The following is a 23618-nucleotide window of genomic DNA, read 5'->3' as shown; positions in this document are numbered from 1 at the left end:
AAGGGGGAAAGGGAGGTGAAAATACCCTCTTCCTCCACAATGGTCATGCCATAATCTGTAGCTTGATTTCCGATGGAGAAATCCCATCATAGGGCCATCAGTAAACACACAACGTCTTTTACAACACTCAGAAGAATAAAAACTTTGCAGTCTCTTCAACATGGTCATTGAAGTGTGCCTCTTTTTATGGCAACACTGCCACTGATATAATGACATGAAAAAAACACATCCACTGCACATAGTCCCTCTACAAAGTGGCAGAAAAAACTACTGCCAATGGTCACCGAGGTGTCTGACAAAGTTCTGCCCCGAGCTGACGGGCAGAGCTCATCCCAGTGGCTGCAGTACCACGGCCAGTAGAAGCCTGACTTCTACCGATGGAGGGGAAACTTGATAACTGACGTGCCTTAAGTTTTGACTATAGTTTCCTCTTAATGGAGGAAACTACTGTCACTTACATGCTGCAGTAAGGAGTCGGAGTTCAAAGTAAAAGCGCTGTACCTAATATTCATTACACTAAAAATAATATTTTTTCTGCCTTCTTATACACTTGCAGTCCTCTTAGAATTGTCCCATGGCCCATTTAATGGAGATCACCTTGTTACCTGAGTTATAGCATCCCTTCAATTATCAAGAAAAATGAAACACAAAAATTCCTAGAGAGAACACTTGTATGCAAAGGGGGGCTACTTTCTCTGGCTGGTTACTCCACACCCTTCTATGACACACTGGAAACAGAATAAAGCTTTAAGAATGACACTGCAATTTTGCAGATTTTTCACAACTTGGCAGGTGAAAAACTATTGGGCAAAAAGAAGATTTGAATTTCATGCCCTCACAAACTGGAAGAGCCTTAAGACTATCTAAACATGTTGCTCATTTAGTTAGGCTACTGTTAATGGACTTTGCCTTACCCTTGGCTGTGACCACACCACAAAGCGAGAGGGCAAGATTGGGTCATACATGAGATAGCCACATGCTTAAGTCTGATGTACAAGATGTATAGTAGGTCATTATTTGCAGAGCCTCCGAACATCACAGAGCAGCAGCATATAGTTTAATATGGCACTTCTTTCCCACTCAATACATTAACATACTGACAGCCACTGCCATGATATTTTATATTAACGTTTTAGGACTTTTAATGAAAGACCAAATAATAATCTTCTCAAAAAATTCAGTCAGTAAGATGGAAAAATGGCCTCCAATTTCACCAGTCATAATCATGGCTTTTTCTAACAGGTGCAGTTACCTTTGTGGTTTATTAGCTGCTCGATAAAGTGTTTGCACATCAACATGGCAATGTGCTTATGTGCAATACTCACATTATAGGATGTGCAATGTCAAATAAAGAAAATTAAGTCAAAAATGTCATGACCACAACCCAAAAATGAGCACTGTCTATTTTGGTGTTTGGTGGATTCCTGGTGTACTCCCATTACCAAGCCGTGAGGTAAGAAACACTTAACACACAACACGGGCAATATCTAGATCAGCATTTAAATAAACCTGTGTTTTGCTCGACTTTGAGTTGTACCATCCTCAACCGCATCAGGAGAATTGCTTAACTTCCACCATACAGGTTCAGCATACAGTGCTAGAAATGGTAGATTACATGTAAATAACACAACTGCAGCTTGTAAGTCCATTTGAAAAGCTTATTATGAGACACATGTTGCTTTTCCCAAATACCTCTCCACCTTTACTCCCTCCATGTGCCCATACCAGTCTCGTGTTGCACATGTGAAACCAAAAGGTAGTCTAATCTGATTTCTGGAGGGGTGGCAGAGGACTGAACCAAATATGGTAGAAGTCAGAGGGGGGCTTTTAAAATAACCAAATTATGAACACTATGATTGTTAAATGTAGCTATAGGTCTATCTTTACATGAATAACATACTGTCTGTATGTGGTGAAATCTTCTAGTATTTTTTCATATCACAGTATATATCACAGGGAAAAAACAATCAATTTCAGTTTTTTTCCAACATCATGCAGTCCTAATTTTAAGGTAGTTAATTGAAAGTAAAAGTGATAATAATAATAAATGTCACATTGACAACTCTCAGGTATTAACAAATGGGGCAGTGAAATGCCTCTTTCGTCTGTGCATATCTTTCGTCTATTTGCCACTGCCTGAAGGACATCCATCTGAACCACCTTTGACAAACTCCTCTCATTACTATGTAAAGCATGTATCACTACTATTAGCTAGAGGATAGATGCAACACAGTGTGTCAAACTAGGAATACCCTGAAATACTTTAACACTGTTGCCAACGGCTGGTGATGCATTTATGGACGTGTTTTCTTATTTGATAGCTGAGTTTTTGTTTTTATTCTTGTGGAAAACGTGAATCACATTCATGTCAAGATATTTCTGACACAGCTAAAATATAATGGCAAATATCCGGTTTTGGTCTCAGTCCCTCACAATCAAAAAGCAAAACCTTCTGTCTAAAGCAGCCATTTCGCAGTGTTCAACAATTACACAGGGAGAAATCCATTGTAGAAGAGGCAGAGATACCAATTTGACAGTGGCCACAATAGAACTAAATTCAATGCAGCCACAGCACATGCTGTGTTCTGAGGTGTGACCACTGACAGGACCTGTGTTCACAAAACAGTTCATCAGCTGGCTATATAGCAACACACATATACACTCATCTTTGACAGGAAACGTTACAAAAACACTCCTGGAATACATTACATAGAATGCATCACATATTGATATCTACCAGTGTCCAAAGGTGGACTGTATTTTTTTTTTTTTTTTTTGAGGGGGCCCTGGACTGATCCCCTGTTCTGTTTATTGTGCTGTTGTCTTTGTGATACTGTGACTGCTGCAACAACATAATCTCCACTCCTATAGATCAATAAAGTACTCTATCTATCTAGCTATCTGTCTTTAGGGTCCTGCGATTGCGGGTACCCAATGACCACCACATTCAGTGCTACAACAGTTAGGTATCCTCATGAGCTGGAAACATGCATTGCCTGTTCATATAATATTTTTGTGCTTGCACACCCGGCTTGTCGCAGGGGTGTGGGGGGTGGCGCACTAAAATGGGAGGGACGTAAAATGGGATGTTGCTACTTTGGTTAAGATTGAATCATTGCAATAAGAGCCCCATGGACCACATCTAAAATCTCAGTGTAATGCTAATCACCTGGCAAATTCTGCCATCCCTGCAGCGCTAGATGGGTGGATATCCATAGACCTATTACACACATGGCTTATTATGCCATATATTATGCCAATAACTCAACGTAGACTTATTAGCAAGGGCAAGAATCGTACAGTGGAGCGAACAATTGCTATGCTAAAACTGCATTTCAGATGCACAGATAAGTCTGGAGGCACATTACAATACAGAGCTGCAAAAGTCAGTGCGATCTTCATAGCATGCTGTGCTGTATATACTGAGATTTGCTGTATTTTATATTGGCATAATACGCTTTGTTTGCATTTTGGGAGCTGTTTTGCCATGCTATGGAAGGGAATGTAGAGACACAAATACTTTATACTGGAGAAGCCCATGTGACACAGAGCAACAACTGAGGATATTTCACTGTCATGTGGAGTCATGTCACAGCCGTTTAACAATCCAACCCAACACTCTATATCAACGTTCAATTTGCTTTTAGTTTTCCATTGCTTATTTGTGATTAGAAATAGCTCTTCCCAAAGGCCCCATTCCTCAAACCTTGAGGAATATACTGTGCAATGTGCTCAATATGTGGGACCTAGAGCTGTCCAGTTTACAGTGACAGGTTAATTGCCTTTGTGGACATCTAATGATCCCTTCAGCTTTCCTTCTGAGATCAACTTTTGTTTCAGGCTAATATTCAGATCAGATGTACCCACAATCCCGCAAAAATTGCAATCAATGCAATCAAAGTCACCAAGTGTCCCTGCAGCTGTGCAGTACAACACTGACTCAGAGATCATACTCATTTATGCCAGTGACAATGAAAATTCACAATAGCCTGGGGTAAACTACATTCATTACATAAGTAAATATTTTTGAGCACTGACATTTTGTAGTATCACCCTTAGCACCATCAGCACAGCTCTTCTCCAAACTCATTCATGGGGTGAGCAACTTTGCACAGACAGTCTGGCAGTTTCCATTGTTCAAAATGTCATTGATGGAGTCACAGGTGACGGCTGCTGCTGATCGACGGCCATTAAAGACGGCTACACCTTGGGCTAACTTGGGCTCTGCAGAAGTGAAGCTCGCTAACACTGCTTTAGTTATGGACCGGCTGAGGTTGTTAGCTAACATTAGCCGGCAGATAACGTTAGCTGCTACCATGACACAGCTGGCTGATAAGCCGAGTGATTAGCTAACCTGGTTGCTGTGTCAGGTTATATGCAAGAATACAATTCACGCAAAGATGTCACACAAAGCACGATAAATCACCAACATTCGTTAGCGAAAAGATAGCAAACATTTTAGACAGGCGTTCAATAAGTAAACCTCACTGGCTACAACAGCCAGCGTCAGCTGTGGATCTCAAATCTAGCGACAGTTTGTTTTCAAAACAATAAATACGACTATCAACTATAGTTATCGTTTGCTAACGCTAGCTAACGTTGTCTAGTTAGCAAAGCACAGAATGCTCGACGTTGACGTTGCATCCTTATGTACAGTAAAGTTACAGTTACAGTACCTAGCCACGGCTAGCCACCGTTTACCTTACCTGTTCAAAAAGGGGCCTTTCTCTATCATGTTAGCTAGCTAATCATAGCCAGGGTTAGCTTATCTGCTGTATCATAGCATCAAGCAGGTTAACGTTAGCTTGCTAGCCTCCCAGCTTTAAATAGAATAAAACCTTCGCTTACCAGCAACTGTGAAAGGCCTCCTTTTCTTGGCTTGGTGCCTAAGCAGCAGCGTAAATGTAGTTCATTGCACAAACATAAGGAGTTAAGTCAATATCCGAACGCTTTGGATAACGTTACAGTGGAGGGGGACAGAGTCAAGCATAGATTTGTATGCCCCCCGGCCCGCCTCTCCTCTGCCTTCCACTGCAATGAGTCCTGGCAGCGGCGTTTCCTCCCAACCCCGAGCGAGCCCCAGCCCAGCGCCGTGACGTAGCAGCAGCCCGGCTCGCTCTCTCCCCTCCCTCCCTCCCTCCCTCCCTCTCTCTCTCTCTCTCTCTCTCTCTCTCTCTCTCTCTCTCTCTCTCTCTCTCTCCGTGTTCTGTCCAGTTCAGTTCAGTTCAGTTCAAAGGGACTGGCGTGGGACGTTAATATTGCCAAAGTAAGTGTGAAATAAAAACAACAAAAAGTGTACATTAAATAGAGGATTTGCTTTTAAAACTATATACACAGATACAGATATATACAGATAAGTTAAAAGGAAAACATAGGAAAAAAAAAAACACTTGCAATAAATACAAATAAGTGGGAACTAAACTATATACTATACTGCATAATCCCCCCTTTTCTCTGTGTGTTTGTGTGTGTGTGTGTGTGTGTGTGTGTCTTTCACCAGGTTCACCCCTACAGTCAGGTCCACAGCGACAAAGAGCCAAAACACACTGTAGTTTTTGCATGGTCAATGGTCAGCTGCAGGCATAATAACTCAATTTCACTACTGTTGTATTTTGCCCATGTCATGCTCGTCAATGCATGATGCAATCTGTTATCTTAGCTAAGCCTCCCTGCTTGGCTTGTGGTTCTGGGAGAAGGCAGACTTACATATAGTTTGCTTTGGTTCAACAGTAAAGATCTTTAAAAATAATAATGATAATAATAATATCATAGTCCTATAGGATTTAGTGTGGAATCAACCAAATTTTCCAACTGTGTTGCTTTTAGTTTTACATACAGTTTCTAATAAATTATGCGACTGCTGAAAAAACTGGTGTGTCAGAGAGTGCCTTAATAAAGAATGGTGTGTTATGGCGGTTATCTTGGCCATGCAGATGGTAAGAGGCCCAGCCAAAGAACCTAAAAATTTTGCACTCTCCATCCTATCTCAAAATACACATCCTGTTTGCTGCTTATCATATTTACAAACGAAACCAAAGAAAAGGAACTATCCATGGCCTCAAAATGCTTCTTATATCTCATCTTCAGCCATACTGTGTTTAAGTCTCATAAGCTTAGTCAGTTTACTGATGGCACAACATCTTCAGCCTAATTAAATAAACATAAGCCAGTGGTGGAGATGGTCATGGAATTAACTTTTAAATGAAAGAAGTGCTTAGCATTTTGTGGCTGCTGTAATCCTTTTACAGGGTTATGAGAACTAATAGTTTAGTAGTATCTCAGTCAAAGTATGTTCCATACTTATATTGAATTTGTTTTCCCCATTGCCTGTTGATTTGCTCATTTAGTTCTGGTGTAGCTGTATCATTGAGTCACATCTGTCATTTTTTATCTTGCTGAATTGTATTTGTCACTGCTCTGTCTTTTGATAAGCCCTCTGTGATACTGTTTTAAAAAAATGCTAAATAAAGATGTTGATATTGTTAATTTATTTTGTCTCTGTGTTTCACACACACACACACACACACACACACACACACACACACACACACACACACACACAGTCTGGCAGACTGTGGCCTGCACTAGGACACAGTCTCTAAAAGGGTTAGCAGAGGAGAGAGGAAATTATCTACAGTAATACTCAAGGTAACCACATGTAGCAGATTTAAATTAGCTTTCACCACAGAATTTTGGGGTGAAAAAATATAGGACCATAGGTTGCAGGTACAATACTAAGCTTTTTGAACTTCATTAAGAGCCAGGTAGGATAACACCAGACCTGGGTCAAACAGTAGTTGCAAAATGAGGATTTATTTTGGGTTTGGAGAATGAGAACAATTTTTAAGTGTCTGGCACAAATAAGCATGCTCAAATGTTCACAAAGACTTTTCAGAGATTAAATTCTCTGGGAATGATTGCATTGCTGTAAGTGACAAATCCCACCAATATGATACATGTGAAGTCACAAACAACATTAAGCAAATGCCTTCACACTGTTTAACTGTCACACTGTCTACCCTTTATCGGGCAAGTGACTATTTTTGGTAATTTCAAAAATTTTACATATCATGCCGATCCCCTGTCTCAGTGAGTTCAATAATCATTTGGTCTTCACCCAGCCAATCAGCAAAGATTGCTTTACATCCCAGGTCACATGATTGTTGTATTTGACCAATCTCATTGGCCTTGATTTTCTAGAGGAAAATGAAATTTTTTGAAAAATTTTATAAAAGTAATAAAGTCATGCCATGTTCACTAATAACAGTCTAGGGTTGCTTTTTTTGAAAGTCAAAGTATTTCAATGAGTGCCCTATAGAGGGTTAAACCTATCCTCATTCATAGTGTGTGTGCTGCCCTCTAAAGTAGCAAGGAAACATGACATCCTGTTGTTACTTCTGTCCATAAGGCCTCTGGGGTCAGTTCTGTTAGTTCAACTTCCCTAAAAGTACAGACAGCTGCTGATAAGTTGCTTTCTTCAAGTGTGTCTAAGATGAGACATTTGGAGGGGGAAGTAGTCTCAAATGCAATGTATGGTGTTGCCAATGTCAACTTAACTATAAAGCTTCACTGGGTGCTTTTGTTAGCTTAGCTGCCATTCACTTAAACAAAAATGACTTACACATTAGCCTTTCAATACAGATCCTTTGCAGGGAAGATTTGTGCAGGAAAACATTTTCTAACCATTATGACGCACAGAATGGTATGAGAAACCGTCCTGTTATTAATATTCAGGGCACTGAGCTGAGCTCTCAGAGTGATGTGAAAACAAGAAGACAGTTATATATAATCAGTAAAAGGCCGCTGAAAATGACTTGGAAGAATTTTCTGTCTTCTTTGGGTTGAGTGACTTGGGTTAATGGCTCTGGTATGCATACCCTCCTTTCACATACAACCGCTTCTCTGTTGGAACATGCATAATTTTTTTATATCCTAATCATGTTTAGTGTGCTGAATCGTTCTCTTAAAAATTAAAAGTGACTGCAGGTAATGCTAAATGAAAAGTAAAATAATTGCTTTGAAATGTAGTGAGCCAGAGTGTAAAGTCCCCTGGAATCAAAATTGGCAAGTATCTCAATACTGTACCAAAGTGCAGCGCCTTTCCCGTTATGCAGCCAGGATGGCATTACGTTCAAAGTAATATAGTTATAAAAGACTCTACATGACTGTGTACAGAATTGAACACTACAACAGTCCTAAAATGCATTTAAATTCCTCAATGTAAGATAATTTACGGTGTAATGCATAGCAGGATATTTATTCAGTTCATCCAGTACTTTTGCCGTAAGTATTGGTCAGTAATTCTTTAGACTTTGATTTGTATGACTCCTTTCAATTCATATGCACGCTCAAAATAGCAGAGGATATCTACATATGGTGTGGAACTGAGCTCTCAGGGTGTTGATTTCAGGAGGTGCTGCCTCACCTCCATGTTGCAGCTCTCCTGGTCACCTTCTTGTTGGTCACAGTCAGCTGTTTCATGTAAGCATACCTCTTGATGTAACATCTCAGCAACTGGCATCATGGCTGACACACAGTTTGCACCATATTGGCACTAGGTCAAGGGTGTCTGCAAGTTTCATCATGTTACATGAGCCTTTTGGCCCAACATTGATCTTACTCATAAAATAGCAAAGTTCTGCTAACAAGGTCATTTACAAGCTCACTCATGACAGCTCATTTTATTTTCTACATGTGCTCACACACACACACATACACACACACACACACACACACACATCCGTCATGGAGAAACTGTTATGGGAGCTACACTCTAACCCAAATTTACAGAGTACACAATACTGTGTACATGCACTTAAAATCAAACATTGCCTTTTAAATGTCAACTGCGGCTATCACCAATCCATTTGTCTGAAAATCAACAGTTTCCCAACAGTTAAAAGGAAAATCTCTGTACACTGATAGAGATGACTGCCTTCATCATCTTTATCATTACATAGAAAGACATGAATGAATGCAGGATCTGCCTGTTTTCATTGCTTTGTCTTTGACGCAGCAGGGTAGCACTACTAAGAAGTAATCATACTGCACTTCTTTCACTGATGCATGTGAATTGTGACACGTTGGTACAGCTATTTATACATATTATTTTCACAAAATACAATTCGGTGGAGAAAACTGAGATACAATTGCTTGAGGCTTGTATTCTCTGATGTGCAACTTTATTTTTTGTCAAATATTATTTCTAGTACCAGACACACAACTGATATAACAAAACAAAACAATAAAAAACTTGTAGCCTCTTACAGTGAAGGTCTTGCAGTTGTCAGCATTGTGATTTGGATCATCTTTTGATTAACTGTGCCCTACTTAGTACTATCTTTGCTGTCCAGTTTCAGTGAAGTCCAGGTTGATCCCAGTGAGCAGCTCTCCTCCACAGGGCCGGTTCAGCAGCTCCTTCAGGGCTTCATTGACATCGTTGTTGAAGACGGTGGAGAAGCTACAGTTTGGGTAGCCTCCACCACCACTTTCATCCACAGGAAATGAACCCACCACCTCCTGCACCCACTTCAGCTCATTGCTAAGCTCCAGCCGCAGAGCATCAAAGTGGTTCTTTCTTTCCTGGTAGCGGCTGCTGATGGCATTGAGGCTGGCGCCAAACGCCCTCATGTCATCCTGCACATTCCTCTTCATGGCCTCCACCTTGCGGAATTCGTAGCGGATTTGTGAGAGCTCATGGCGTACACCTTCGCTCTCCTCCTTGTACCAGGCCTCCTTGTCATTGTATATAGAAACTAAGGCATCAATATCCTCCTGAAGAGAGTCATGGGATGCTGCCAGGCTGCTGAAGGAGCTCTCCATTTGGCCAATGTCCTCCACGACCTCGGCAAAGCGCTCAAAGTTCACATAGGTGTTGTTGGGTGGCATGCTTGAGTGGGATTTGATGGTGTACTCTCTAAGTCGCTTGGTCTTTAGTTGGCGCCGCTCACGTTTCTTGGGCTCGAGGGATTTGTTTTCTTCCTTGTGCTCATTAGACTTAAGGTTAGAGGAAGGGATAGTCATTAAATCTTGTCCACAGAAGCATGGGCATGCATTGATACGGGGGCTCATGCTACTATGCAGGTACATCAGTGAGAAATAAGTCCAGGGGATACATTGCAAACAACAAATAAAGCACTCCAGATGTATTTTTTTGCATGTGCATATTGAAGCCAAACAGAACATAAGTCAACATTAATCACATGGCATTGTGGAAAAAGTCCATAACAGGATGTATTGAACTTTATTCATCTGACATGCAAGGCAAGACCACCATGATCTTTCCCATGGTTTCAGATGTCATTGAGCGACGACTAACCCTGCATCTCAGGGATTATGCAACAGTCAGTCATTGTTTAGTGCTTTTCTTTGACATAACATTAAAATAGACACACATTTGGAGCAATCCACAACTATACAGCACTTTCAGAAAGCATTCAACCCCATAAAATGAAAACATGCTTTAAAACTTTTCAAAAGTCAGTCAGTTAAGTCAGCTATTTACTGCAGTGCATATCTCTATTCTGGATTTGGTAAAGGTGAACTTTTGTCTCTTGTGATTAAAGATTGGGGCAGGGACTATGGATTGGGCTCCATCCGTCTTTTAGGGTTGGGTTAGGGGGGCTTATGAGAAGCTGTTTACAGCTTATTATGTGTTTTGTGGCAAGAAACTTGCTCTAATTTGCAATTTATAAATTAAAGGTGAATACATAAATTGGAATAGAAGTAAGAACCCTTTAGACTCAACTGACAAAAAATGCATAAAAAGCATGTAATTTGATCCTTGAATCTATATGGTTCTCATCGTCCGCTTCACTCACTGATAAATTCCATGCTTATTCCACATTTTTTGTTAGCTGAGTCTTAATGGTCCTTCAATCAACACTCAGTGTTGCATTTCAATCTTCCTCCCACAATTTTACCTGCAGTTTCCTTCCTATTCTTTCTTATTATATAGTGAACCACTTATTGTGGTGGTTAGTCTTGAGTACACAACATTAAAGGAAGTTTATCTGTCATTATACAACAGGTTGTATAGTGAAAATAAGTTTAAGTTACATCCTGTCCAAGAAACACAAAAAAGACATGACAAGTAGCTATGGACAGAAGTTCAACAGAAGCTGCCATGTGTGTGTGTGTCTGTGTATTTGTGTGCGTGCGTAAGACAGAGACAGTTTGTTGCTGCTTTTGTTACTGACAGATTTTTTTACATTCTTGCTCTGAGCCCATTCGAGTGTTGATTTGGCTGCATGCCTAGGGTCACTGTCCCTCATTCCAATCTAAGGTCACTGGCCATCAGAAGCAGGCTCTCCTCAGTTATTTGCCTATATTTGGACTCCACTCATTGTTCAATGAATGCAGTCAAAATGCATTATTAAATGGAGGTTTTGTATAATTCCTTATGTCTATAGAGCATACACTATATTACCAAAAGTATTCGCTCACCTGCCTTTACTCATACTATGAACTGAAGTGCCATCCCATTCCTAACCCATAGAGTTCAATATGATGTCGGTCCACCTTTTGCAGCTATTACAGCTTCAACTCTTCTGGGAAGACTGTCCACAAGGTTGAGGAGAGTGTTTATAGGAATTTTTGACCATTCTTCCAAAAGCGCATTGGTGAGGTCACACACTGATGTTGGTCGAGAAGGCCTGGCTCTCAGTCTCCGCTCTAATTCATCCCAAAGGTGTTCTATCGGGTTCAGGTCAGGACTCTGTGCAGGCCAGTCAAGTTCATCCACACCAGACTCTGTCATCCATGTCTTTATGGACCTTGCTTTGTGCACTGGTGCACAGTCATGTTGGAAGAGGAAGGGGCCGCTCCAAACTGTTCCCACAAGGTTGGGAGCATGGAATTGTCCAAAATGTTTTGGTATCCTGAAGCATTCAAAGTTCCTTTCACTGGAACTAAGGGGCCAAGCCCAGCTCCTGAAAAACAACCCCACACCATAATTCCTCCTCCACCAAATTTCACAGTCGGCACAATGCAGTCTGAAATGTACCGTTCTCCTGGCAACCTCCAAACCCAGACTCGTCCATCAGATTGCCAGATGGAAAAGCGTGATTCATCACTCCAGAGAACGCGTCTCCACTGCTCTAGAGGCCAGTGGCGGCGTGCTTTACACCATTGCATCCGACGCTTTGCATTGCACTTGGTGATGTGTGGCTTGGCTGCAGCTGCTCGGCCATGGAAACCCATTCCATGAAGCTCTCTGCGCACTGTACTTGGGCTAATCTGAAGGTCACATGAAGTTTGTAGCTCTGTAGCAATTGACTGTGCAGAAAGTTGGCGACCTCTTTGCACTATGCGCTTCAGCATCCGCTGACCCCTCTCCGTCACTTTACGTGGCCTACCACTTCGTGGCTGAGTTGCTGTTGTTCCCAAACGCTTCCATTTTGTTATAATAGAGCTGACAGTTGACTGTGGAATATTTAGGAGCGAGGAAATTTCACGACTGGATTTGTTGCACAGGTGGCATCCTATGACAGTTCCACGCTGGAATTCACTGAGCTCCTGAGAGCGGCCCATTCTTTCACAAATGTCTTGTTTCACAGTCTGCATGCCTGAGTGCTTGATTTTATACACCTGTGGCCAGGCCAAGTGATTAGGACACCTGATTCTGATCATTTGAATGGGTGAGCGAATACTTTTGGTAATATAGTGTATTTCTGTCTCAGAACTCTACTGTGCACTTCTGACATCCAAAAACCTACTGGCTAACATGTTTCAGATTTTCAGATACAAGAATTTGTACAGATACAGATTTGTACAAGAAATATGAATTAAAAGGACTTTAATCCATTTTTAATTCAGGCTGTAGCAACACCAAATACAGAAAAACCAAGGGACTGAATACTTTCTAATTGCGCAGTACATACATATATTGACAGATTCATGCTAAATTGCATAAATATGAAATGAAAGCATTCTAAATACCTTGATCCATGGGTGATTAAGAGCATCTTGGATTGTTAGCCTTTTCCTGAAAGACAAACAGTGTGCACAATGAAAGTCACTTAACTACAATAATCACAAAGGGATCATATTATTCTGATTTGTGTTAAAATATTCTAACAAACATATTAACTTTCTCATATTGTACTGAGACAAAATTTCCCAGAGGAATTTGCCTCTCTATGTTACACTTGAGCTCTTACGCTTTATCCCTCTCCAGCAGCTGGCTGATGAATTTCTTGGCCAGCTCACTGGTATGGCAGAAAAACTCCTCATCAAACTCATAATTTACAGCTGAGATGTTCCCCAGTGTGTCCTGCTTGGTCTCGCCCAGGAAGGGTGAAGCACCGCTCAGCCTGAAATGCAACATTATAGGAAGTGTAATTTATCACCTTGTTTAAAGTCAGTTACATCATATCAGTTATGGGTAGCAGAGGGTGAGATTAAGTCAACAGTTTTCATGGTTTACTTACAGGATGTAGGTAATGACACCTATGCTCCACATATCAGCCTCTAATCCGAGTGGCTCATAGTTAACAATCTCTGGTGCTGAGAAAGGCAAAAAGATTGCAGGAGAAACTGTGCAATGCTTCAGGGGCTAGTTTATCCCTTACTCTATCCTTACCTTCCTGCACTCCATTTTGGTATTGTTAAATGTTTTTTCTATTATTATATTATTATAATTAAGTTGAACTGAATTAGCTTAATGATTGAAAAAATAGAAGTTAAAACAATAAGGTTAACACATGAAATTGCCTTACCTACAAACTCAGGAGTTCCAAAGATATTCTTGAACTCAACCCCAGCTTCGATCTTGTGGGCGAGGCCAAAATCAATGAGTTTGATTCTAGGCAAGGGCACATTCTTGTCCAGGAGCATTATGTTTTCAGGCTGCAGATCAGAGAGAGAGAAATGGTATGCCTTGATAGTATTCCTTCACATCCCTGCAGATTAGCTGGTGATCTTTACTCTAATGAATAAAATAAACCCTACAAATAACAAGAGAGAAGATACAGAAAAGGAAACAACAACAGAAAAGGAATACTTTAGACATTTTTTAATTTGGCCTTGTTTTCCTTTTCTTTTTTTAACTTGTTGCACTGCATTGTCCAATCAATAAGAAAAAACAGTTCAACTCTTGTGAAATAGCATGATACATAGATCATACTTCACACAATAATGAGAGATGCCAGTAATAACAGAGGATAATAATATGTTAAGTAAAAAGAGCACACAAGTGATTTAAAAAGCCGGTAGCAGTGGGAATAACAAAAAAACAGCAGCAGGGTAGCATAACTAGTAGAGAGTCTGCATTTCAACTGAATAATCCAATTTCAAGTCTTGATGCCTTGATCAAATCACAAATCACGCAGTTCCCACCAGCCTCTGCTCCGAAGTGGACCTCCCTAAGGAAGAGGTGGAGCAACTCCCAAGAGATTATGATGCTAATGCATCTGAGTTTTGCCTGTGATAATCCACACTCTGCTTCAATTTTACTGTGTCCAGTGTTCCTCCCTCCTAGTGGCCTTCCTGTGTTCAGCTCTGCATGCCTCTCTGCCATCACTAGATGGAACTGTATCCTTACTCAGTGCTGGCATTCAGCTGATAATGCACCTTGTCTGGGTCAGTGATATTCAACATATGGTCAGGGGACCCCAGGGGTTCTTGAGAGGCTTCCAGGAGGTCTCATCAGTAAAATGAAGACTTAAGTTAATTTTGTTATTAGTCAATTCACCAGAAATTGTTGTAATACAAATACTGTATGAGTGAATATTTGAACATTTTGACAAAATCAGAAATCTAGGGGGAAAAAATACTTCAAATGCGGGTCTGTGGCTTCATGAAAGTCTATCTGTAGCTCCAGAAGCAGTTAGGTTTCTGCATTACAACCTTCTTCTGATCTCTAACATGATCTTCTCTAATTCTACTCTCTTAGCAACATTTACTAGCTTTTGAGACTTTGATAGTAAGAATATACACTATGTAACAGGTCCTACTACTTTATTGTCTCCAGTAGTATTGTTCAATATTAACCAAGGGCCATCATAATATTTGCTGCCTGATTTTCATTGTACATGGCAAAGTAACACCACAAGGAACAGCAAACATTTAGAGGCACACTGTCACTGGATTCATCCCATTGCCATTGACAATGTACAAACAGACTGCCATCAACAGCTGGCAAAGCAGAAATCAAATGCAGAGAGGTGGTATAAATTTTAAAATCATTCCTTAGTCTATATATGTGGAGTTTAACGCAATTAAACACATTTTCTGGAAGAATGGCCACTCCACAAACTCCACTCAACGTCATTCATTAAAAAAACTGGAAAGATGTCCACAAAGGATAAATCTGTGCCTCCTCGCTCATAGCTCCTCCAGTGAGCCTCCTCTCTTGCTCCTCTCTCCCCCAGATGCATTTTAGGAGTTGAGACATCCTTAAAGATGGTGTGTTGAGATCAATTTCTGGGTCAAGGCAGAAGGACGGAGGAGAGAGGAGATGAAGAGGCACAAAATAGAGAAATGATAAAAGCCCTTGGAGTAGCGATATTTCACGTATGTTTGTCTCTTCTTCAGCACACACTTGGACAACCGTAAACCGGACATATACTGCCCCCACCAGTTATGGAAGAATATGTGACGGACTGCTGAAGGCTAAATCTAAATTCTTCTGTGGTTTAAATTGTTCACATAGTATTTTTATACATTCCTTGTTTACAGTGTTTATATTGCTCTTGGTACTGTTATCTGTATGTACTGTTTATTGTGTAAATTGTGCTTTGTATCTTGCTATCCACTTTGCTGCTGTGATGTGTGAAATTTCCCCACCGTCGGACTAATAAAGGAATATCTTATCTTATCTTATCTTATCTAAATACTAAATCTAAATAAATACATCCAGCACCTATGATGCCATATAAAAAATGGGTTACATCCTATTTTTGGACTACTGGCATCAACTTGATACCCAAGTACCAAGTTCCTGTGACATCCCTGGTCTTATCTCAGACAGGTGTTTCATCTTTTGGACCAATACCTATTTGGACCCCAAAAGAGTTTCTGGGGGCTCTTGTGTGTCTCGAGACGGCACTGACGTAACCTGTTCACAGAAAAGCTACTTGTGGCAGCCAACTGCCAACCAGTTCTGATTCTGAGTGACAGAAAGAACAGACTTGGATATGACTAATCCAGAACATTAACCAAAAACAAATATTTTTAGCTTTCTAGTGATGTTTTAAAAAGAATATTTCTCAAACTCTAAACTGGATGACAATTCACATGACTTCAGGCGGTCAAAAACTCATTCATTACTCAAAACACCAGTGAGTGCTGCAATGGCAGCTGACAGCATGCCTTCATCACAGATAATTACATTTTTACTCACCATTACACCTAAAAAAAAAAAACACTTGGATTGTCTTCAGCTGACAGAATAACCTTTTCCATGTGGTCCCTAATGCTTATTAATTTCTTTGTCATTTAAGGTGTTCTGAAATAGGCAGAAATCCAAAATATGACAGCCTAACATGGTCCTCCTATAGGATGATTCCCATTTTGATTTTCACTTCATATACATGCAGTTTCTTAGCAAGAGAGTGGTCTGAAAACAAGGTAAAACTGGCATAATATTCAAGTTCCGATTACTGCCATTAAAATATGATGTTGAATGAATCATGAAAAACATCCTCTTGAAGCATTAAAAAATATTTTGTCACTTGAAGTAGAGTACATTGTGAAAGATAAATTTAACCAATTCGTTCTTAGTTAGTTTTCAAAAATATCCCATGACAAAAATCCTTTGTATTTGATATGACACAACAAAACTGTTGGTGCTATCACACAAGCTAACAAAACAACATGGGTTTTCCATTAGCATGCATTTACTGGACATACCTTGAGATCAAAGTGAGCGATCTTCCTGGAGTGGAGGTAATTCACACCCTCAAGAATTTGTTTGATGAACTGGGTGGCCTCTTCTTCACTCAGAGACTCCTTCTGGGCCAGGAAGTCAAACAGCTCTCCTCCAGAAACACTGGAACACATACACCTATCATCTAGCTGACTGTATTAGTGTTACAGCCACCTTGTTTTTATGTCCACAGAAAAATATATATGTTGTATCTTCCCAACTTTTCTCAGACATTGGCCTCTTGTAGTCAACAGAACTGACAAAATCCAGCATAATGCACTTTGAGGCTGTAAAAAAAAAAACTGCTTGATGATGTACTTTGCATTTCTGAGACAAATGTGTCACTGGTGGTCAACTGGGATTTCCCAAGCATCACTACAATGGAGTTAAATATCAAGGGCAAAAAGAAGGTAAACACCAGCTTTTGGTGTCACCTCCACAGAATCAACTAGCAAGGGCTTCTACCACCATTTTGCACCAATCATACAGGAAGAAACCCATTACATAACACATATAATACAGCCCACATACACCAGAGCACAATGTATTTACAAGATATTTTGAGCAAAGGGTGCAGTTCCTCTCAACTTGGGAGAGCTAAGCAGGTTGAAAGGAAAGTGGGTGCCCAAAAACATAAATTATAGTACTTGCTACTTCCTATAAAACAGCAGCTGGTTGCACTAAAATTCACAGACCAATGATACACTATATTACCAAAAGTATTCGCTCACCCATTCAAATGATCAGAATCAGGTGTCCTAATCACTTGGCCTGGCCACAGGTGTATAAAATCAAGCACTCAGGCATGCAGACTGTGAAACAAGACATTTGTGAAAGAATGAGCCGCTCTCAGGAGCTCAGTGAATTCCAGCGTGGAACTGTCATAGGATGCCACCTGTGCAACAAATCCAGTCGTGAAATTTCCTCGCTCCTAAATATTCCACAGTCAACTGTCAGCTCTATTATAACAAAATGGAAGCGTTTGGGAACAACAGCAACTCAGCCACGAAGTGGTAGGCCACGTAAAGTGACGGAGAGGGGTCAGCGGATGCTGAAGCGCATAGTGCAAAGAGGTCGCCGACTTTCTGCACAGTCAATTGCTACAGAGCTACAAACTTCATGTGACCTTCAGATTAGCCCAAGTACAGTACGCAGAGAGCTTCATGGAATGGGTTTCCATGGCCGAGCAGCTGCAGCCAAGCCACACATCACCAAGTGCAATGCAAAGCGTCGGATGCAATGGTGTAAAGCACGCCGCCACTGGCCTCTAGAGCAGTGGAGACGCGTTCTCTGGAGTGATGAATCACGCTTTTCCATCTGGCAATCTGATGGACGAGTCTGGGTTTGGAGGTTGCCAGGAGAACGGTACATTTCAGACTGCATTGTGCCGACTGTGAAATTTGGTGGAGGAGGAATTATGGTGTGGGGTTGTTTTTCAGGAGCTGGGCTTGGCCCCTTAGTTCCAGTGAAAGGAACTTTGAATGCTTCAGGATACCAAAACATTTTGGACAATTCCATGCTCCCAACCTTGTGGGAACAGTTTGGAGCGGGCCCCTTCCTCTTCCAACATGACTGTGCACCAGTGCACAAAGCAAGGTCCATAAAGACATGGATGACAGAGTCTGGTGTGGATGAACTTGACTGGCCTGCACAGAGTCCTGACCTGAACCCGATAGAACACCTTTGGGATGAATTAGAGCGGAGACTGAGAGCCAGGCCTTCTCGACCAACATCAGTGTGTGACCTCACCAATGCGCTTTTGGAAGAATGGTCAAAAATTCCTATAAACACTCTCTTCAACCTTGTGGACAGTCTTCCCAGAAGAGTTGAAGCTGTAATAGCTGCAAAAGGTGGACCGACATCATATTGAACTCTATGGGTTAGGAATGGGATGGCACTTCAGTTCATAGTATGAGTAAAGGCAGGTGAGCGAATACTTTTGGTAATATAGTGTATCTAATAGTGTAAGAGTGCCTAATGGTGTCATTTTCCTTTTTTTCCAGGGGTGGGGGTCAGGAGGTTAACCTCTGCCACTCACAGCTCCAGGATGAGCACCACATCAGTGCGGTTCTCATAGATGTCATGCAGCGTGACGATGTTGGGGTGCTGAATCTGCTGCAGGATGTTCACCTCCCGCTCGATTTCCTCCCGGCGTACCCCTCGTAAGCTGGCCACGCTCTGGCGCTTCTTGATGAACTTGGCAGCAAACTCCAGCCCTGTGCTCTTCTCTCTGCACTGTTTTACAATAGCAAACTGGCCACTGGAACACAGAATCACAGAACTGGCTCTCAGAATATCCCTGAGAGAGGTCTGGCAAAAATCAGCGGCAAATGTGACAGGATAGGTCTAGTAGTGCACTTCTGTCTTAAATAATGCATGGACAAAATATTTGAAATGAACTGCTGGTATTTAAAACCACAGAATTTTATTTTAAATGCGAGTGGAGATCCCAAGGTTTCCAAATATGACCTGCCGGATTACAATATGGAAAAATGTGCATTTTTCAAACTATGAGGTTACTTAAAGTTGCACTGAGCCATTTCTGACCACTAGAGGATGTTGAAAACTCAAACCTCATTTGTAAACACAGACTCACTCCTGCTTCCAGATTAGCATGCAGATTGGACTGCATATGTTTATCCAAACTCAAACTGAGACGAGAGCATAGTGACTGAGCCCAATCTGAACCCAACAAGCATTCTTTTTTTGTGTCCAAACCTGACCTGAGCCCAAGATTTTGCTTGTCCTCCATCGCTAGATTACATTTACCACCTGAAATAACCTATGTGTTGCCGTCAGCGTCATCACGTAAACTCCAGCCAGATCAAACGCTCTTTTGCCACCCTGGATCAGCAACATGGTTATCATAGATAATGATTTGCATTACACATACACATACATACACATACTGTGCACCTCACAAGTACTTGCAGCAAAGTCATGTGGTGCGGCTTGTACTTCAGTTTGATCACTAAAAATATTCCCATCACCAGCTTAGTCTATTCATAGTGTGGTGCTTGTTCCGCACCTTACTGCATCTGCATGTGACAAGTCTGATGTCTTTCCCAGTGTGTCACAGATAACATTCAAACACTCTGCAGTCGTATTGCAAAGGGAAAAATATATACATACATCTGGCAATATAAGCAGAGACACTGCTAACAATTGTTTTGAGAGTCCAAGGTTAGATGACTGTGGTGAAGGAGCTGCCGTCTATTCCTCTGTTCTGATGAGCGGATTGGTTAGTAAGCTAATACTCCACTTCCTCATTCATAGCTGGTCTGGGAATAGATACAGGCACAGCTAAAGATAGAAGAGTCCTTTAAAAAGCAGCATGACGTGCATTCAACAGTTGCCTCCGTCTGACAAAACACAGCACCTTGCACTAAAAAGAACTGCACTGTGTGGTGGAAAACATTTATTTTAGCAACAATAAATACAAAACCTAACGGCATTTTGTGCCAGTGGGAACAACATGAAGTGAATGTTGAATGAATTGTTGAAGCGCAACAATTGTGCTGTGGCTGCACAGCAAAAAGTGTTCAGTACAGTGGTTTACATACTGGCTTTTGCTTTCAAACCTCCAATCTGATCAGTGCCCAGATATGGAAATTCAGCTAGAATGAATAACAGATTTCCACTTAAAGAGTCCATGTATATATGGTCTAAATAATTAGGCTCTACTGTATATGAAGAATTAAAAAAAAAAGAAAATCCTCATAACTTTTTTCTTTCGAGTAAACAAGTAGATGTACTGAAAAAAGATACCCCACAGATGATGTAAGGACTCAGTCTCCCATAATTCATCACTTAAGTGTTGCCTGTACATCACCACTTAAGATATGAATCCTTGACGCAGTTTCTGATACATTTCTGAAAAAAATGTTAATGTTTAACACACAAAAATGAACCTTCAGGGGGTACAGTTTTATCTGTCAACAACATAACATGGCTTTCAAGTGCAGTGAATCATAACCTGTATTAAATACATAAAATTCTCTTTCTAGTGATTAGAAAAGTAATACAATCATCATAAAGCCAGATAAGAGAGTTAAATTGATACCACGGACACCTCCTCAGTAGTTTCTTCATTACTACTAGTGTGCTGAGGGAATGTACAAGTGTGCCTGTGCATGTGTGTGTGTGTGTTGTAGTAACAGAGTCATGGGATCAAACATCATGCTGCAACTTTCTCTTATATCTTATTCAGGTAAAGGAGAAGAGGTACTGTACCTTCCCAGTTCTTCACCAATTTCATAGAAATCCTCCACTTTTTGTTGCTTGAAAAGGGCCATGTCTGTAGTCTTCACTAATGGCAATGGTAATGTCAGTGCACTGTTTCACCTTTCATCCTTTTCCCTGTGATGACAGACAACAGTTAATTACAAAAAACAAACAAACAAACAAACAAAAACCTCTTGATTAGAAGAAATTCAACAGGTTTTACAGGTATCACAACAGCTTAGCTATATTTTCTTGCAACTTAGTTTATTCTACTATACAGTAGGCCTGTCTCTGTTATTAATTCAGATTCTTCATCTGGGAACTTGTGTTATGGAGTTGCAAGAGTTGAGGGCTGCCAACTGGCTTGCCAGCCTCTGTGAGTGACAAAAAATTATGAAACTTTTCGACATTACAGCATAGTAAATACTGAAACAGTAAGGACCTTACCGTGGTAAAGTTAATTTTCCAAACGATTTTCTTACGGCCTGTCCTCCTCTTGTGGCTTAGACCTCACAGCTGCTCCAGTGTGACGAGCTCTCACTAACACCCTGAGCCCGAAACGTGTCTGTCCTACACGCCAAACTTCATTCCAAAATCTGCTAGTTCAATGCGACTCTGCTAAAGGACGTGGGTACAAACACAGTAAAGTAAAAAGTATTACCTTTTCTAAACCATTAAGACACGGTGCTCACTTCGGCATAAGGATGATCCGTCCAGCAGCTCATTTCAATAACATTACCCTGAAGGAACACGCGAATCTCACGTCAATATGACATTTTCATCCACACGATAGCTGCTTTCCATATCGAATGTATGTCGTATCATACACTACATGTTAACAATTTAAAGATTATCTTAAGTCATGCTCTTCTCAATTTCGTCCACAAGCGGTGCAACACTGAAGTGACAGGTTTTGGAAAGGAGCTTGGCCTCATTTCGAAGAAGGGCAGATATGGGGGCTGTGCTGGGTTCCCTTGCACGCTCTCCGGCACTCGGCCACCTGTTCAGCCAGAATAAGAAACTGACGGGCACCTGGCGTCTCACAAGCAGCTCGTGCTGCTCCAGCCAAGTTTTAAAATTAACGGTTGCTGCGTGCACTTCGCGGCGCGTGTGGGATTCGCGCTTTTCTGATCTCGGTTGCCCCCCTTTGAATATTAAGGTGGAGTTTTATTCTTTTTTTTTTTTTTTTTTTTTTTTTTTTTTAAACTTACCTGCCCTCCGACTAATAACACTAATACTACGTATCTCAAATGATAGTTTCAATAAAGGAAACTATCTTATTTATTTCTGACTGAACTACGAAAAAAAACCTACTTTTCCAAGTTTTTTTACTCGTAAAATTGTACAAGGAACTCCGCCAAAAACTGGAGAAACAGGCTGCCACACTGAAGAGCCTCAACAGCCAGAAACAGACCATGAGTCTGAAAGGCCAAAAGGCTCTCAACCAAACTGTGGAGCGCCTCCAGAGGGAGATGAGCTTGAGCACCAAGGAGGCTTCTGTTAAGCTGGAAACAATGACTGCAGAGCGGGATGCCCCTCGCAAAAATAATAAAGTGCTCTCCAATCTGCTCAAAAAAGAGCAGGACTTTGGCAAGCAGCAGCAGAGAGCCATGCTGAAGTCCTGCGAGACTGAATGGGCTCTACAGAGAGAAACAGACAAGAAGACTTTGTCCAGGAGCTCACAAGGAAGACGGAGACGGAACAAAGGAAGCTCTTGGCCTTGAGATAACATCCCTCTGCCAAAAAAAAATTGATGAGCAGGCTGTCAAGTCTGAGAGAGCCCGAAGGGAGCCAGAGGAGCAGCCCAAAAAGTCCAAGAAACCTTCCAGGGTGGCAAGACTCTTCAACACCAAGGCCCCAAAAGAAGAAGGAAAAAAAAGATAAGGCTCACTCACTCACCGTCTTTCTCTTTTCAAGCCTTTTCCTTTACAAACCCTTCCGCTACACCTACACCTTTCCCCCTAAGACCTCTCTCCAACCTATCTCATGACCCTCCACCCTTCTATTGTTCCTCAATAAAATACAGCCTCTAGTGCTGCCAAAAATAATGCACTGTCTATGTTTTAGTTGTGTAGAAATGTCCAAGTGGTGCTCGCTGGTCTCCACAGAATGTCATCATGGGAGACAGTTTATATAGTTCTATCACACCATTCTTTGAAAATGCATGTTTACACACTGACAGGCATTTGCCTTTCTACATTGCCTAATAAGTTGTCACTTCAGTCTTATTTGAATTGACGCACTCCTCATTCCAGTGACAGAATATGATTTTAGGCTATTAGAACTGAATCGTAGTTAATATGTTCCTTACTTATAAGTTGCTTGGAAAATACCAAGAAATTTGTGGAGCAAATGAGATGAGCATTGTGGAGCAAATGAAACTGATTAGGACTTCATAGTATTTTTCATATCATGGGTGCCATATCTGCCAACACTAGCTTATCAAAAATGAAACATAATCAAACAGAACTTTCAGATAAGGGAGGATTGCCGTTGGCATGAGAGCCTTAGCAGCTGATGGCTGTTG

General features: G+C 41.1%; 2 protein-coding genes across 7 annotated transcripts in view; both read right to left on the bottom strand.

Moving 5' to 3' along the window:
* herc1 (HECT and RLD domain containing E3 ubiquitin protein ligase family member 1) overlaps positions 1 to 5048 on the bottom strand; it is an 80406-nt gene extending 75358 nt beyond the window's left edge. For all 5 annotated transcript variants that reach the window (XM_030048083.1, XM_030048105.1, XM_030048090.1 and 2 more), the window contains exon 1: positions 4849 to 5048. The gene's annotated coding sequence lies outside the window, so the exon portion shown is untranslated. The remainder of the gene's footprint in view (positions 1 to 4848) is intronic.
* A 4192-nt stretch (positions 5049 to 9240) lies between these two features.
* Positions 9241 to 22511, bottom strand: dapk2a (death-associated protein kinase 2a). Of its 2 annotated transcripts, XM_030046397.1 has the most exons (10): positions 22406 to 22511; positions 21539 to 21709; positions 21101 to 21226; positions 18906 to 19127; positions 16852 to 16990; positions 13719 to 13848; positions 13431 to 13506; positions 13161 to 13313; positions 12940 to 12985; positions 9241 to 9996 (listed from the first exon to the last, which is right to left on the bottom strand). In XM_030046397.1, the coding sequence occupies exons 3-10, from the start codon at positions 21160 to 21162 to the stop codon at positions 9337 to 9339; spliced, it is 1488 nt and encodes a 495-aa protein (XP_029902257.1). In that variant the 5' UTR covers positions 21163 to 21226; positions 21539 to 21709; positions 22406 to 22511; the 3' UTR covers positions 9241 to 9336. The 2 variants fall into 2 exon arrangements, with proteins under 2 accessions (XP_029902257.1, XP_029902248.1); XM_030046388.1 differs by lacking the exon at positions 22406 to 22511 and having other exon boundaries at positions 21539 to 22173.
* Between the last annotated feature and the right edge of the window lie 1107 nt (positions 22512 to 23618).

This window comes from Myripristis murdjan, chromosome 3, assembly GCF_902150065.1.
Source record: "Myripristis murdjan chromosome 3, fMyrMur1.1, whole genome shotgun sequence".
Lineage (NCBI taxonomy): Eukaryota > Metazoa > Chordata > Actinopteri > Holocentriformes > Holocentridae > Myripristis > Myripristis murdjan.
This window is presented reverse-complemented; position numbering and strand designations above follow the sequence as displayed.